Source organism: Xenia sp. Carnegie-2017, unplaced genomic scaffold (genome assembly GCF_021976095.1).
Source record: "Xenia sp. Carnegie-2017 unplaced genomic scaffold, XeniaSp_v1 HiC_scaffold_20, whole genome shotgun sequence".
In the NCBI taxonomy this organism is placed as follows: Eukaryota; Metazoa; Cnidaria; class Anthozoa; order Malacalcyonacea; family Xeniidae; genus Xenia; species Xenia sp. Carnegie-2017.
In genome coordinates this window covers 4764470-4780408 of record NW_025813483.1, presented here as the reverse complement: position 1 = coordinate 4780408, position 15939 = coordinate 4764470, and the positions used below count along the sequence as shown (strand labels likewise).

At 34.6% G+C, this 15939-nt stretch overlaps 2 protein-coding genes across 4 annotated transcripts; both read left to right on the top strand.

Annotated features, from left to right (window-relative positions):
* Window positions 1–2458: 2458 nt before the first annotated feature.
* Window positions 2459–9146, top strand: LOC124441818 (UBX domain-containing protein 11-like). Of its 3 annotated transcripts, none has more exons than XM_046992285.1 (15): window positions 2459–2639; window positions 2784–2824; window positions 2900–2965; window positions 3032–3126; window positions 4709–4837; window positions 5104–5218; window positions 5828–5958; window positions 6762–6851; window positions 7146–7223; window positions 7304–7472; window positions 7537–7631; window positions 8006–8079; window positions 8244–8334; window positions 8493–8560; window positions 8719–9146. In XM_046992285.1, exons 1-15 carry the CDS (start codon window positions 2569–2571, stop codon window positions 8840–8842), a joined length of 1437 nt encoding a protein of 478 aa, XP_046848241.1. In that variant the 5' UTR covers window positions 2459–2568; the 3' UTR covers window positions 8843–9146. The 3 variants fall into 3 exon arrangements, with proteins under 3 accessions (XP_046848241.1, XP_046848242.1, XP_046848243.1); XM_046992286.1 differs by having other exon boundaries at window positions 2466–2639; window positions 8244–8325; XM_046992287.1 differs by lacking the exon at window positions 4709–4837 and having other exon boundaries at window positions 2466–2639.
* LOC124441819 (armadillo-like helical domain-containing protein 2) lies at window positions 9115–10117 on the top strand. Its single transcript, XM_046992288.1, has one exon. The coding sequence runs from the start codon at window positions 9201–9203 to the stop codon at window positions 9882–9884; it is 684 nt and encodes a 227-aa protein (XP_046848244.1). The 5' UTR covers window positions 9115–9200; the 3' UTR covers window positions 9885–10117.
* Window positions 10118–15939: the final 5822 nt, after the last annotated feature.

Here is a 15939-nt window from a genome sequence, read left to right as displayed (position 1 = left end):
AGCGGCGAACAACTCCTTCACATGGAAGCACGCATTACGAAAATACTCATGCTCATGCTTCTAGCTTTCATGTTTTGCTACACCATCGCTAGTCATGATATATTTAATGAATCTATGTACGATTTGTTCTTGTCAATGGATTCATTGGTTCCGTGATCTATCGTACATCTTTATCGTTCTCAACTCAAGCGTCAATCCATTTCTACGCATGGCGTTTACCGAATTTTCGTGAAGCCATCAAAACTCTTGTAACACGAAGTAATCGACGTCCCTCGACCACCACCGTCATTCCTACATCGCTTTCCTACTTGGAAAGTTGTCGTGCGCCCCCTGTTTCAATGGAGAACCACTGTCGAAAGATTTCTTCAAGTCAACACAATGAACGGAATGTTAGTGAAAATACGCGAAAGGATTCTAAAAACAACAATAGTCATGCTAGTGATATAGAAGGTGCTACGATCAACGAAGTTGCTATTCAGTTAGAAGAAAATTTATAACTTTTTTTGTTTTACTAAAGTTTGGCGCTGTTGTGGGCTGCTGTAGGTTAAGCCACCTTTGAAAGATACGAAAAGTTAGCAATTCATCTATTTGCAATATGTCGTAGCAATAATATAGGACAATATAGGATAATATAGGATAATATAGGATAATATAGCATTTATTTGCAATATGTCGGAGCAACAATCCCAAGTTTGTTGTCTGACCTCTCAATTTCACTCAGATCTCTCTGACTGGGAGAGTGCAGGACAGAAGTAGAATGCTTCCTTTACCAACAACACCTTATCATTTTAACTTTTTCTTTAACTTCCAAATACGTTTCCGAGTTAACTTGGCGCTAAATGATTTTTAATTTTTCCATAATTTTCTGTTGCATGTTTTTATTATTTAGTCATTTTATTCAAATGTTTCTCACTCTCTACAAAAATATGACACAAGAACTACACTTGAGAAGTGCTACTCTACCTATGTTACTGCACTGCACTCGAGACTGTGTGTAGTTTTTTTGGAAATAGTGCGATGGAAGGACAACAGTATGTTTATATCTAACTTATGAAAGGAAAGTTGTGTATTTATCCAAACTAAAGTAGTATGAATGTATTCATTAAATGTAATACTAATGTAATAATGTAAAGTAATGTTAAGAAAAACCTTTTAGTAGCTATAACAAAGTAAATAACAGTATTTGTTCATTGAGAAAATGCGCATTATGTACATACTCATGGCTGTTAGATGTGAATGTTTTTTTCCAGATAGTTATAACTTAAAGGTTAAAGAGTAGCAAAATTCCATCAGAGGGCAAAGCATCCAAAATATCTCTTCAAACGTAGCTCGAACTCCATGCATTAGTCCAGGATCATTAAAGATAATTTCCTCCCCCTTAGAAACTAATGGATTGTTTATCAATGCTTGTGGTTTTGTCTGTGATCGAGGAAGTTATTGTGGTAGATCTTGGGAAATTTCTAGAAGATCCAAGAACGAAGAAGACTGCGACGCCTATATGTGTCTATGACCTAGGCTACGCATCAGGCGTTCACTTGGGCTACTCAAGAACATTGTTTGGTTATTTGTGTACAATAAAGTAAATGGTTTGAACCCGGGAGTATCGTTACATGTTTGTAAATGTAGATCGTCCAGGTTGGTATAGTCATGAGAAGGACTGTTTTTGTTGTTGTTGACTGAAGTTTCGACAATCTTAGCGGTAGTCATCTTCACCTTAGCGGTAGTCATCTTTTGACTCTGAAGATGACTACCGCTAAAAACTTCAGTCAACAACAACAAAACAGTCCTTCCACTTATCAATATTACAATGATAGTTACTAAATTCCACAACAACGAAATTTGCGGCAATGCGATCTCACCTGTGGCACAGATTAAATATCATAACAGAAGGTCCACTCGTATCGGAACCTTTTAATCGTGAGTTATTAGTAAAATAGCATTCTCGTGCAATACTACTCCATATTGATTTTGTAAAAGTATCTTGCTGCGAAGTAACGCATGCGTAGTGAAAAAATACGCTACGATTTTAGCCGAGTGGGCCTTCTGTTCATGTTTCATTATTCATTATATTTGTCATTAGTGACAATCACGCGTGAAACGGTCTAAGAAAGATTTTGATTGGCTTAAGGTCTTCGTGTCACGCCTGCTTAGTGTATTCATCTGGTGTAATCTCGCGACAATACACGAAATATCCAAATATCAACCAGTATTAGCTGAAAATGAAAAATAGATTATTCACATGGTAATTCAAAGCATGTAATATATCATAGATCTATGTGAGAAGTGTATTAAATAAATCTTAAAAACTTTCCCAACTATAAGTCATTGTAAGAATGAAGGAACTTTTTGAAGTGAAATAGAAAATATCTTAAAATGTAGTGAAATGAAGAGAGATGAAAACCTAACCCCTAAAGTCCTAAACTTGTCAGGCAACATGTACACCCAATTGTAGGCGACGTAAACAAAATGTCCGCGAGGTTTGCTTGTTGCTAGATAACTGTAAACAATCAAAACAGAACAGTTAAAGTCCTTGTAAAAGCAATGCTGTAGTTCATACGCTCACTGGTAATGAGTTCCCCTTTTGAGAGTCTTAAAAACACAAAGAAAGTGCCTTTGAACGGTCCGAAAAGTTTTGGGAGGTACGGTCCTTAGGTCCTGTAAGATTTACTGTTTACTTGGTCGACTTTTTAGAGTTTTGAATACATTTAATTTTGACATATTCGTGAAAAATTGGCATCCACAGAATAAATGAAATTGTTAAGTTTATGATTCATGTTTAATAGATCAAGTAATGCACCGTACAGAAAGGCAACGATCAATCCAGGTCTGTTGTCTACAAGATTTTTTGGAAATTTTTCACCAAACTGGCGCGTGGTTTTCATACGTATATCTTTTATAGACGAGATCTTAAACAGACAGCTGAAAGAAGTGAAAACTGACAGAAATTGTACCACAAATGTCAAAGGTATCTTCATCATAGTATTATAGAAACAATTCATAAAATTTTGATTAAAAATATTTTCTTCCCTAGCACCATCTGATGTTGATTTACTAAGCAGCATGGCTTCAAGACTGTCTTGGGCAGAGCAACAGTTAGGACTCTCTACCAGGGAGATTATTGAGAAGGTAATTCGTATTCATAATAATGAAGTTTTAGGCCTCATGCAGTCTTAGTGAAAGTTTATTGTGGCTTTTTGGTGCAGTATTTTATCTTCTTGTTTGACTTGATGACTATTTCCTTTTGAAAATGATCTGTGTGAAGCTTTGAAATAACTTGAAGGTTCACAATTTAACTGTGGTGTGGTTTCAACTTTATATTAATTGTATCTTTTATCTTGTTCAAATTTATTTGTCTTATATCATTCCTGTACAATGTTCCAAACTCTGTATGTTCGCCTGTTCCTTAGCTGATACAGCAAAGATGTGTACATCATTCAGTTGTACATGCATATTATGTTCCCCTGGTCCTTAGCTGATACAGCAAAGATGTGTACATCATTCAGTTGTACATGCATATTATGCGGAAGAAGGACCTAAAGCAATCTTTGTTCAAGTAACAAAATGTGGGTGTTATCGTGATTTGAGTTGTGAGAAAGTACTCATGATCTTTTCCTGCATCCAACATGCCCTTTCTTATGCAATCTTGCTGTTATTTTATGATTAAATTTCATATTTTTTATTATAGAAAGACACTATTCTAACTTTAGATTTGTTATTTAATGGTCCGGTCTGTTCAACCCTCCAATATTATCTGCACAGCATTGTGAAACAATCCATTAAATTTTTTCGTGCCACATGTATCTTATTACGCATGTGTTTTTACCATAGTGGCAGCTAGTCAATTGCTTTTTTGACCAATAGGAATGATGAAATAGCTAACGGCAACCAGTAATCTAATTAAATGTACAGCAGTCAGCTGCACAGCTTAGTAGACTAGTATTTTAACCAGGTACCATCATATCTGGGGGGGTTAGGAAAAAGTTGGATAAACTAGACTAGTTGGGCAAATGGTTAACCACCTCCGAACAATTACTGCCCATTAAGGGTAGGGGGGGCTGTTGCAAAATGTTGGATAAACTAGACTACTTGGGTAAATGGTTAACCACCTCCGAACAATTATTACCCATTAAGGTTAGGGGGTTGTTGAAAATGTTGGATAAACTAGACTAGTTGGGCAAATAGTTAACTACCTCCGAAAAATTATTACCCATTAAGGGTTGGGGGTTTGTTGCAAAATGTTAGATAAACTAGACTAGTTGGACAAATGGTTAACCACCTCCGAACAATTATTACCCATTAAGGGTAGGGGTTGCAAAAAGTTGGATGAGCTAGACTAGTTGGGCAAATGGTTAACAACCTCAGAATAATTATTACCCATTAAGGATAGGGGGTTGTTGCAAAAAGTTGGATAAACTAGACTAGTTGGGCAAATGGTTAACCACCTCCAAACAATTATTACCCATTAAGGATAGGGGGGGTTGTTGCAAAAAGTTGGATAAACTAGACTAGTTGGGCAAATGGTTAACCACCTCTGAACAATTATTACCCATTACGCCCATGATCGAAGACAGTCAGACATTTTCATTCACAGACCAACTAACATCTACTACAACAAACAAGTTTCCACATCCTTTGCAAAATCTTGTCAAATCCATTCCTTGTTGTTTTGTTTTATTAAGTCAACATTGTGAGGCTGCTTTCCTCATAGGATAAGAAAATCAAAATTTTGGAAGAGAAAGTTTCATTACTTGAAAAAGCACGATGTTATGGTAATGATAATGTGAAAGATCTCGAGAGGAAATGTTTGGTTTTGCAACAGCAAATTCAAGAGATGGAGGTAGCCTTATGTCCTGTTTTTATTAACTACTCTAACATTCTTCCTTGTCTTTGCACATTTGATGTTAACCCTAACAACCATTCTACAGGATGTCTTAAACAGAAAATAACTCTTCGTTAAAATTAGCCGACGTTTAGAATTTGTATGTTCTCAGACATTTTTGCCTTTAAGAAAGACATTGATGCAAACGTTTTCATCACAAAATAATTTACTCGGCGACTAATATGTCTTTTTTATTATTATTTATTCTGCATATTTAATTTTAGGAGTTTTTGTCTGATTATGGAATGATATGGGTGGGTTCTCAAGGAGAAGATGAGCAGAAAGATGAAGGAACTGGGTCAGAAATTAAACAAGATACATGTAAAGTTTGGAATCCAGGTACAGAAAATTGGTTTAAATTGTATAAAATTTCAAAAAACATTTAACATTTTAGCATTTCCATAATTTATTAAAATAAGTAACTGTTTTTAATTCAAACCATTGTGAACGGCTTTGTGTTAACGCTAATTTAAAAAATATATAGTGGCACGTATAATTATATGTTTGACTCTTTCTCTCAACGGCAGAGGTCATTAACATGCCTTGGAATGATGATGAGTAGTGTGCTAAAAAAAACTGTAAATCCCAAAGGTTACAGCATATAAAAGGCCAAAGAGCAGCTGGTTTTGGTAGATTTATCCACGAGTCATGTTTAATAAACTACATTTTGGCAAAACTATGGAACACTTAGGATACGTGTAAAATTTTTTCAAATTTACGCAATATCAAGTAAAAAAGTTCTCAACTTAATCTTTCGAGAGCCAGCTCATATTTCATAAAAAGAAAACTTTTATCAAAATTTTTCTTATGTCCAGCACAATGACCATGACCGATGACCAGCGGTCTCCACCATGCGTTGACCATGACCGATGACCAGCGGTCTCCTCCTTGCGTAAATGTAAAGTTGAATGTTCAAGGTGATGCATGTTTAAATCTTTTCTATCACAGACTCTTCAATACCTCACAGACAATTCACTGTCAACTTTGATCAGATCATCAAGAATACTCAAGAGTTGAATCTCTTAAACGGAAGTGATCAAACTGTTGTGTCACGCACTAAAGCTGGAGCGACATTTATAGTATGAAAAATATAATACTTAACATGAGAAAACATTGCATGCAATGTAGATTTTACTAAACACCAAATCAACGAATTTCCATTGCTATGTACCAACCTCGCTGTACTACCATCACCAGACTCACCATACTAACATCATACTTTGCACTATATCACCACTACTAGCCTCACTTAGCCTCACCTTACCACCTTCAGACTACATATGCACGGTATCACCACTACTAACCTCATGCTAATATCAGACTAAGCACTGTATCACCACTGCCTACTTCACCATACTACCATCATACTATGCACTATATCACCACTACTAGCCTCACCTAGCCTCACCTTACCACCTTCAGACTACATATGCACGGTATCACCACTACTAACCTCATACTACCATCAGACTAAGCACTGTATCGCCACTGCTAACTTCACCGTACTATCATTATACTATGCACTATATCGCCATTACTAGCCTCACCTTACCACCTTCAGAATACATATGCACGCTATCACCACTACTAACCTCATACTACCATCAGACTAAGCACTGTATCACCACTGCTAACTTCACCATATTATCATCATACTATGCACTATATCACCACTACTAGCCTCACCTTACCACCTTCAGACTACATATGCACGGTATCACCACTACTAACCTCATACTACCATCAGACTAAGCACTGCATCACCATTAATGGCCTCATTATACATCCCCAACCATTGTATACTTACCAACACACATCACCGTATAAAATCTCTCAACCTCCATTCCTTAGTATGACTAACTACATCCATTCTCCATCAAAGGCATCTGATGTAGTTCCATTGACGTTGTATGCAAATGGTATTGTAATGTTTGCTGGACCATTTCGACCATACACCGATGTGACAACTAAGGTTAGTCATTTTTTACTTGTTGGCAAATATCAAAGTGACTTTCTTGAGAAGATATTCTTTTAACGGATCACATAGACCTGACTTATTTTTTTCTTTTATCATGTTGACCCAGTTTTCTTGTGAAGTTTATGTTGTCAGATAAGCTTATAAAATTTCTTTTCTAAAAATCAAAAATTCAACAAAGTACATGTGGGCGTTGTTAATAATTGAATTATAGACCCCTCCTGAACTTGATTTAATTTTTAGTCATATCAGGGGGGAATATATTTTGGTTAATAAGTTTCTCATTTTCAGCGTTGTATCAATGACTTGATGGATGGTTATTTTCCGTCTGAACTTCAAGACAGATACCCAGATGGCGTTAACATTAAGGTGAGTCATATGAAACGTTACCTTTATCATTCAGCTGTCACGTGCTTTTATGAATGATGTCATAATTATGACGTCATCAGGTTATCGATAGAAGAGATGTGGAGTACAAAGACAGACGAACGGAGCTCTTGTTTCCTGGCTCTGGTCAAACTCTAAATGATGTCGGTGGTCAGAATATTGCGGCTGATGCTCAAACACAATCTTCTAGAAATAAAATATGTTCACTGCATATAGATGGGAATAATAAAGGTATTCCCACCAAAATGTTGGGATACTCTGTGTTGAGACTTGATCATAAAGATTTCTTGTGTAGAGAATGTTGAAAATTTCCTTCATCGCTTACCTCCGTCTTTGATCGAGAATGGCAAAATTATCGATGTAAGATATGGTGTCGAAGAAACTCTGAAGGTTCGATGTATTATGATAAATATCTATTGATAATAAACACTGAAAAAATTATGCTTGTTGTCGTCACGTGGTCACTTACCCCCCCCCTCCAAATACAATGAAAATGACAATTGTAGGATTCCAACGAAAATTGATCTTTGGGGGTGGGGGGATATTTCCATTTGTTTTTGTGTGGTGAATCATTGACGCATAGTGATTTAAAAAAATTCAAGTAGATGATTTCTATTTGCTATTGTTCTGTAATAGATTTGAAATACTAATAATTTTGGTTTATTGAGCTACCTTGAATCGTTCTTAAATCATGATATTGCGGTTTCTTTAACTGATCTTATATCAAACCAAGTAATAATACAATTTGTGCTACCTTAATTTAGGGACCCTCCAATCTTTCTACCAAAAACGAAGTTCGTGTGATAAACACTCCAGTTGTTCAAGAGATCAAAACAAGGTACGAATACATGGGAAATGAGAAAGTATTTAGATGAAGCATGGATGGCAAAATGAATTTTAAAAGTTGGTATCCTATTAACGTCGTGGTTTGTGCCTAAATATCCTTCTGCTATCCTGTGAACTTAAAACAAAATGCACTTATATCGTTTTGCCTTCTTTCAGGGCTGAAAATATGGGTGGACGACCTGAATCTGCCCGCAACAATGTCACGACTTTACGTATCAAATCAGAAAGAGGTGATGAGGTAGTTACAGTAAGTTTATCATTCTATAGCCGAAAAAAGGGTCTGTATCGAGGTTCGATTTATATTCTTCTTCGTATGCCAAAATTACGTTTATTTATCAATTATGATCTTGTCATCAAAAAAATTCATAAACAAAAATTTATACTTCATCCAAATCTTTTCTTTAGACGTATATTTTAAAAATGAAATTCACAGACACGATTGACAAAGTTCGCTATTTTATCAACAAAGAAAGGTTATACTATTCAATTGTTTTATTTTACACAAGTTTAACGCGACTTGTTGGATCTTTTTATGCATTAAAACAATTTCTTTTAACATATGCAAACATAACTTAATCCTTGAGCGCACTGGTTCACCATACATCATGTAGACTTTCTTTTATCTTGTCAGACCCGAACTGCATGATGGGTACCGTATCAAAACGTCATTTCCAAATATGGTATATGATGACGTAATGCAGACCTTGGAGGAAGCGGGACTGGTACCAAATGCAATTTTACATATTCTTGTCTAAGATTTTAGCAACTGATTCTTTGGATTGAAAATTTAAAATGTCTGAAAGTATCGTTAACTTTCACCTCTGAAAGTTAACTTTATTATTTGATGACGTTACAATCGTATTGCGGCCATCTTAATTTATGAAATGACGTCACAATTGAGTGATTTTTTGAAATTGCCAATTGTTTTGGACGTTTAAACACGTATAACGTTGCGTTCGCTCGATATTCTTGACATTTGACAATTTTGACGGTTATTGTCTTTTAAAATTGTCGGCGTATTTTGGAGAAACATTGAATAGAAGCCTTATCATCTGTCAAGGTTGTAGTTGAAAAAGGCGGTAGTCTAGCCCGACTCTGGGAAAGTTTAGAAATATGAGTATAGTTCGAGGATGTTTCGGCAATGTGAATGGTTTCATCTCTTATTTATGGCATACTTTGTTATCAAGAAGATACGGTAAAAAACAGTCAACAGATGAGCTACTTCAAGATGATATTGGTGCCATTGTTGACGATAATTACTATAAACGTGACATACTAATTGTTGGTAAGAGAATGGCCTTGTCTACCAGCGTTGAAGAACGGATCAACGCTGTTCGTGATATTGGTCATATAGCATGGTTAGGTGGACCTGCTGTCGCCAGGTTGGCTGCCAATCATCTCATAGAGTTTGCACGCATGCTCCAAGATGATGAAGCGCCAGATGCTATGAAGATACAAATTTTATACACCATTAGCGAAATTTGTATGTGTAGCATTGATAATCAAAATACAGCACGATCCTACGGTCTACTTGATACCATTTACAGCCTACTTGAATCGGAAATACCGCTGATACGTTGTGGTGCAGTCGCATGTCTTGTCGTGCTTATCAACGAAAATTATGAAAATCACATATCTGTTCTACGTATGGAAAATATTGTAGAGAAGTTAATTGATTTGTTACAAGAAGACTGGAGTTCTTGGAAACGCAACGAAGCCAAGCGGTTGATTCTAATGCTGGGACTGAATCAGTCGGAGGATAACGTTGATGATGTCGATGAATTTGATCGCACTTAATATCTGGTCATGATTGTTGTCAGTCATATGTGATGTCGGGTATTAGAAAACGTTTGGAACCCATTATTTGAAAATTGTTTTTCTTAGAATCGTCTATATACTATCTTATGATTTGGAGATGTACATACATTTCATACTTATGTTTATTTCAAGGTTTATTTTGTAAATTAAACGTAAAACTTTGATAACTTATTGAGATTTGATGAATAAAGAATCCATATCTTTAACGTAAATTTTATTATCACATTTTATGTTTACAGTGAAGGTTGCAAGTTCGTAAAAATAATTATCAACAGTTTATTTTTGAATGAATTTGTTGTGTTTCAAAAAACTTTTAAAAAATTTTGTGTGATAGGATATAAAATCCTATTCGTTGTGAACTACGAATACTAAAATATATTTTATGCTGCAGCGCCTAAATATATTCGTGATAAGGCCAAACGCATAACTGACACTAACCAATCGCGTCGTTAGAAAATACTTTTAAATTTAAAATGGGCTTCTATAATTAATTTTGACCCACCCTATATCTACCACAGTGAAAACACAGGCTTATAACTACAGAACGCATTTTAAAAGACGGTAGCTACTTTTTGGGATCATCTTTTATTCTTGATTTGCACTGACTACTAAAAGAAATTTATTTTTTAGACATTTTTCATAAAAATTCGTAAAATGTAGCTAGTTTTGTTTTCAAAATCGAAATCAGATTTTGTCTACGTTTGACGTATTTCTTCCAACCAAGGATTAAAAACAAAGTAGGCAGTAGGTATACAAGGCAGGCATATGAAGCCATGAACTATTTTCCTTATGACACATTTTACTAGTACAGACATGCATGATATATGCAGCTGTCATATTACTAACAAAATACAAAGCGCATTACAAGACAATGCAGCAGTTGACCAATTTCTACCATTCTAAAGATCTTTATCATTTTTATGAGGTTTACAACGATGAACTTACTAAGATTGAAAATGAGCACTAGTAAACCTCACTAGTAAGGCATGCGGAGAGTATCTTTAGAAGATTAATGAAATTTGAAAAACTTTTTTTGCTTAATAGTTCTTATGGTCATCACATTACTGTAAAAAGTGTGAAGTAAAAGTACGAGTGTATAACAAGACACAGAAGTTTGCTAATTCTACCATTCTGATCTTTATCTTAAATTATTTTTTCTTGTTGTGCTATTAATTTTAATGCAATGGTTATTCAAGCAATTGATTTCAAGCAATTTCACTATATTCTGATTCGACAACGAGGCAAAACATTTAAAATTAAAATAACCAATTTGCCCTAATTTGAGAATTACAACCGGAATGACGTGTAGCAATTTGCAAACAGTTGCAATTTCTAACTTTGAAATTTTGGCATCTTTTAATCCCTTGAAATCATTGGGCTAGCTCGCTATCAGGGCCAGCTCGCCTCCATATTATTAGACCACTTTGGCTGTTTGTGAGGCAAAGAAACTTCAACGAGAGCTTAAACACCTAGAAAGCGCAAAAAAAGAAAAAAGCTATAAATATTTTTGTTTTTTTCTTTCCATTATGTACCTATTTTTGCGTCAAAACTCGCTGTTCAAGACGAGTTCTTTTAAATACAAAATAAATGTTCTTGAAATTGATATGACTGTCATATGATGTTTTTTTGACGGTGATACATGTACTTTTATTAATTAGTACTTAATATCATTGTTTATAAGATAACAGGCTTGTAAGTCATTGACGATTAGAAAACTGTCCATCCGTGCAGGTTATTTGTCATAATATTTTCCATTTTTTTCGATAATGCTTTATCTTTAAGGTTCTTAAGATTGACCAAGTCGTTGTTAAAGTTAAATGGTTTGAACCCGGCAGTATCGTTATATGTGAAGTTTGGGGTGTATTGGGGGAAACTCAGTCTAAAAGACTACAAAAACTTCAAAATAGAGCTGCAAAAATTATCATAAGCATGGGCATTGATGTCGATTATTGTAACGCATTACAAGAATTGATGTGGGAACCTCTTGAAATACTTAGAAAAAAAGCTAAAGCAAAGCTGATGTTTAAATTATTAAAAAATGCTGGACCAAATTCACTTACTAGATTGTTTACCTATAAAAAAGACATCACTGATTACAATCTACGCAATATTACAAGTTGTCTAAATGTTCCTATGCCTAGTACTAACTCTTTGAAGAAAAGCTTTGCGTATGATGGGGCTTCTGTTTGGAATTCAATTCCAGCAGAAATCAGAAATAGCAAAAGCGTGTCACTTTTTCAAAAGAAAATTGCTGCTTGCATTTTATGATTTAGTTTAACATGTAACTGATGGAATAAACTAAACTCTGTAAATATTTAAACTTCTCTTCTGTAGATAATTTATTTCTTAGTAAATTTTGTAATTGTTTTTGAACAAAAGCACGCCCCTTGTGGAAATCAACCCCAGTTGACAAGGCCAGCGTGTCAAAATAAAGATTTTCATTCATTCATTCATTCATGTTATATAACTTGGAACAAACCCCCCTAAACAGATCACAGCAATTACCGGCACCTTACAAACGACTTATTCACAATACAAACAAACGATCAACTAAAAACACCACACTTCAAACTAATTCACAATGACAATACACAATTGACACCCACACATTACAACTAAATATGTCACACCTAAATCACACATCGCAACTAAAAATAAAATATTTCACTTCACACTAATCCACAATGACAATACACATTTCCTGAACACACAATACAATGACGTAAGAACCAGATAACAAATACGGCTAACCTGACGTTTACTCCTCATTTGACTCTGAAGATGACTACCGCTAAGGTTGTTAAAACGTCAGTCAACAACAACAAAAACAGTCCTTCTCAGGACTATACTAACCTGGACGATCTACATTTACAAACATACAAGTCGTTGTTGTTATTCATCTTTTTGATGAGCAGCACAATAGTGCGTACACAAACAAATGTGATCATAGTTATTTATGTCTTTGATTTATAAATTACAAAATGTTACTAATCTTCCTAATAATTTGTCCACGTTTATGGCGGGAGATGGAGAGGTAGAATTGGCTCCGACGTTTTGAATATTTGATCTAGTGTTTGGGTCCTTTTAACGAAATAGCTCAAAAAGTTTATTGTTGGCCTATACAGGTATTTTGAATAAATTTTACCTCTCTCAGAAGAAAAAAAGTAACTGCTGGTTTGAGATGGCGCTTTGAAGCTATGAATTTTAGCAAAATATAGCAAGCTAAATCATTATTTCATTATGAAAAGATTATAAATAGTCAATGTAATATCAAGTTTGAAGCGTCTTTAAACAGCGGAAAAACCGTATTTTGATTCAGAGATTTAAATTTAAAATTTCATTGAAAAATGAAAGGTGGTGGCCAGCAAAGCGCAGGAAAGTCAAACAACGTGGACATTAAAAACCTTTGACTAAATACTTTACAGATGTGTTTTTATATCAGGAGTATTGCTGTTCTAGCATGATTGAATAAAACTGATTTGCCATGATCTTTTCTATCAAATTCTAAATCAAAAAAAGTTTTTCTATTTCTGCTATTTATAGATAGTTCATGCTACTTTATAGCTTTTGCAATATATATTTTAGTTTATAAAGAATAACTTTTTGAATTTTTGGCCCTTGAAATTAAAAATAGACCATTTTTATTGTTTGCATGACTGCCTGCGTAAAAAAGATTGTATCTAATAGTGCATTGACATCACAACGGAAATTTGTCTAATGTACTTTGTTTCAAATTAAATTTTTTAAACAGGCATGACACAAGATATCAGACTCGCGTGTTATGCGACAAAATTATTATGCTTTCGCGTAGATTGTGGGTAAAATACAGTATTTTCTTGAAGGAAGCCGGTCTCGCTTCTAGTTTTCTTCAATATGGCAAAAACTTCAAAACAACAATATGCAGTTGAAAAATAAATTTGAAAACTTCATGTAATGCTACTGAAATAGTCGGTACAACTCAATGACAGCAACCATATTGCTGTAATGTGTGAGTCTAAATACATTTTAATTTTTCCGCAAAATTCACCATTTGTTGGCAGAAATTAAATAGAACATTTCAGCCAGTCCAGACCACCTCATATGAATGCAAATACAAATTTGCCCAGCAAACTAGCTAGCACAACTTGAGCGGGCTGGCTCGTCTTCTATAAACATACCCTAAATCTCTTCTAGTTTATGGGAAAACAATTTTGTGGATGGGTAATTCATCAAAGATTTGAATGCGATAGCCAAGAAACATGTTGTGAATTTATTCCAAGAATACAACGTCGTTTTTATTGTTGCCCTCTTGCACGTGGAGTATTTTGTTATAACGGCAACTGCTGTCGACCTGGTGAAATTTGCCATGACCCTTATCTTTGTTTCATCAAGATAACACGACCAAAAACTACGATAAATGAAAGCCTTTTTTTCTTCATATCAAATTTTATGATTTGATTTCTAACTAATTGTAAAATGTTGTGAGTTGTTTGAAGTACATATGTATGAATACCAACATCTGATGGATGTAGCTACTTACGTATTTGAAGAAAGTTTAAATAAAAAGTGAAGATACTTGTTATAGAAATGAATCAAATTATGCGTTTCTGTTTTTGTTTGTTTTCTTTGTTTAAATGGTTTAAATTTGTTGGTCTTTGTTGCGCCTGCTTGCAACACCTGGCACTTTGGGATTGATTGCACTATACTTGCTTGTAATTGCATTTTTGTAGTTTGCAAACAAAAAACATGCAAGAAGTCTTGGATTCTTTGCCGATAAGCCAAAACTTATCGCAAAACTGCTGATAAAATTGGGGAAATTGGATATTTTATTATCTTTATTTGCGATACACGAAAACATGATACTTGAAATAGTTCACACGTACAGACATGCATAATGCATGCAGCTGTAAATTTACTAACAAAGTACAAAATGTTTAGTAAGACACAGCAGTTTACTGATGTCCACAATTCGAAAGATTTTTTGAATCGTATTATGATTTACACAGCTAAATATTTGTATAGATAATAGCCATCGAGCTAAAACATATGGAGCGCGCTACCTGCCCTAATAATTTTTTGAAGCCGTGATTTTACCGAGAAACTTTACCCCAGACACGTGTGTGTAGTCGTTGTTCACTCCGTGAGAGAATCTTGAAACAATACACACGCGTGTCTGGGGTAAAATCTCGCATGACTAATGTAAGATTTGGCTTCAATTATTTGCTTCAGGTAGCGTTCCATGTATTACAGTTCAGTGGTAATAAGATGGTTTCGAGTGCAACTGTACAATAGCATGATTTTGCACAAGTCTGCTGTAAACTCGTTCGCCAAAGAAAATCTACGAAAACTTACGCAAGCTTTTGTAATTAGTTTGTTTACAATAATTTAACCTTTCTCACTTGCTTTTGAAATGTTTTATTTTGTTGTATCTTAGATCACGTCTTTGTTTGACTAACGAATCTGGATGGCAATTTTCAAAAATAAATTACTCTGGTGTTTCAAATTTTTACACTGGCATTTACAAGAAAATGAAACTGCTCTTAACCAATCAGAATTAAGAAATTGTGTTCAAACATTCCAGGTGCACGAGCAATTATAAAGTATGTATTTCGTAAACATGCGATCTCACGAGAATTAAATGGTATTTATTGTGAATTTCGCTGTCTACAGACTATAAAAAGTTACATGGCCAAATACTTGTACAAAAAGTCACTAATAAAGTCAAATAAAGGGTGAACAAAAAGTAGGAATAAGCTCATTGTTCATGAAAAATGTTTCTCTGAATTTTATCAAAAAAATGCGCGTTAATGCAGTCTCAGCAGATTATAAAACTATATATTTCTAGATATCTTTATCATACAAAAAATGTGCTTTCCAACATTGAAAAAGAACAAAAACTTAAATAATGTGGTATTTAGATATAATTTTTATTTGCAATTCGAAATCATGAGATATGAAACAGTTCACTCTTTCAGCCATGCGTGATGCATGCAGCTGTCAGGTTACTAACAAAGTACAAAGTACGAAAAAAGACACAGCAGTTTGCTAATTTCTT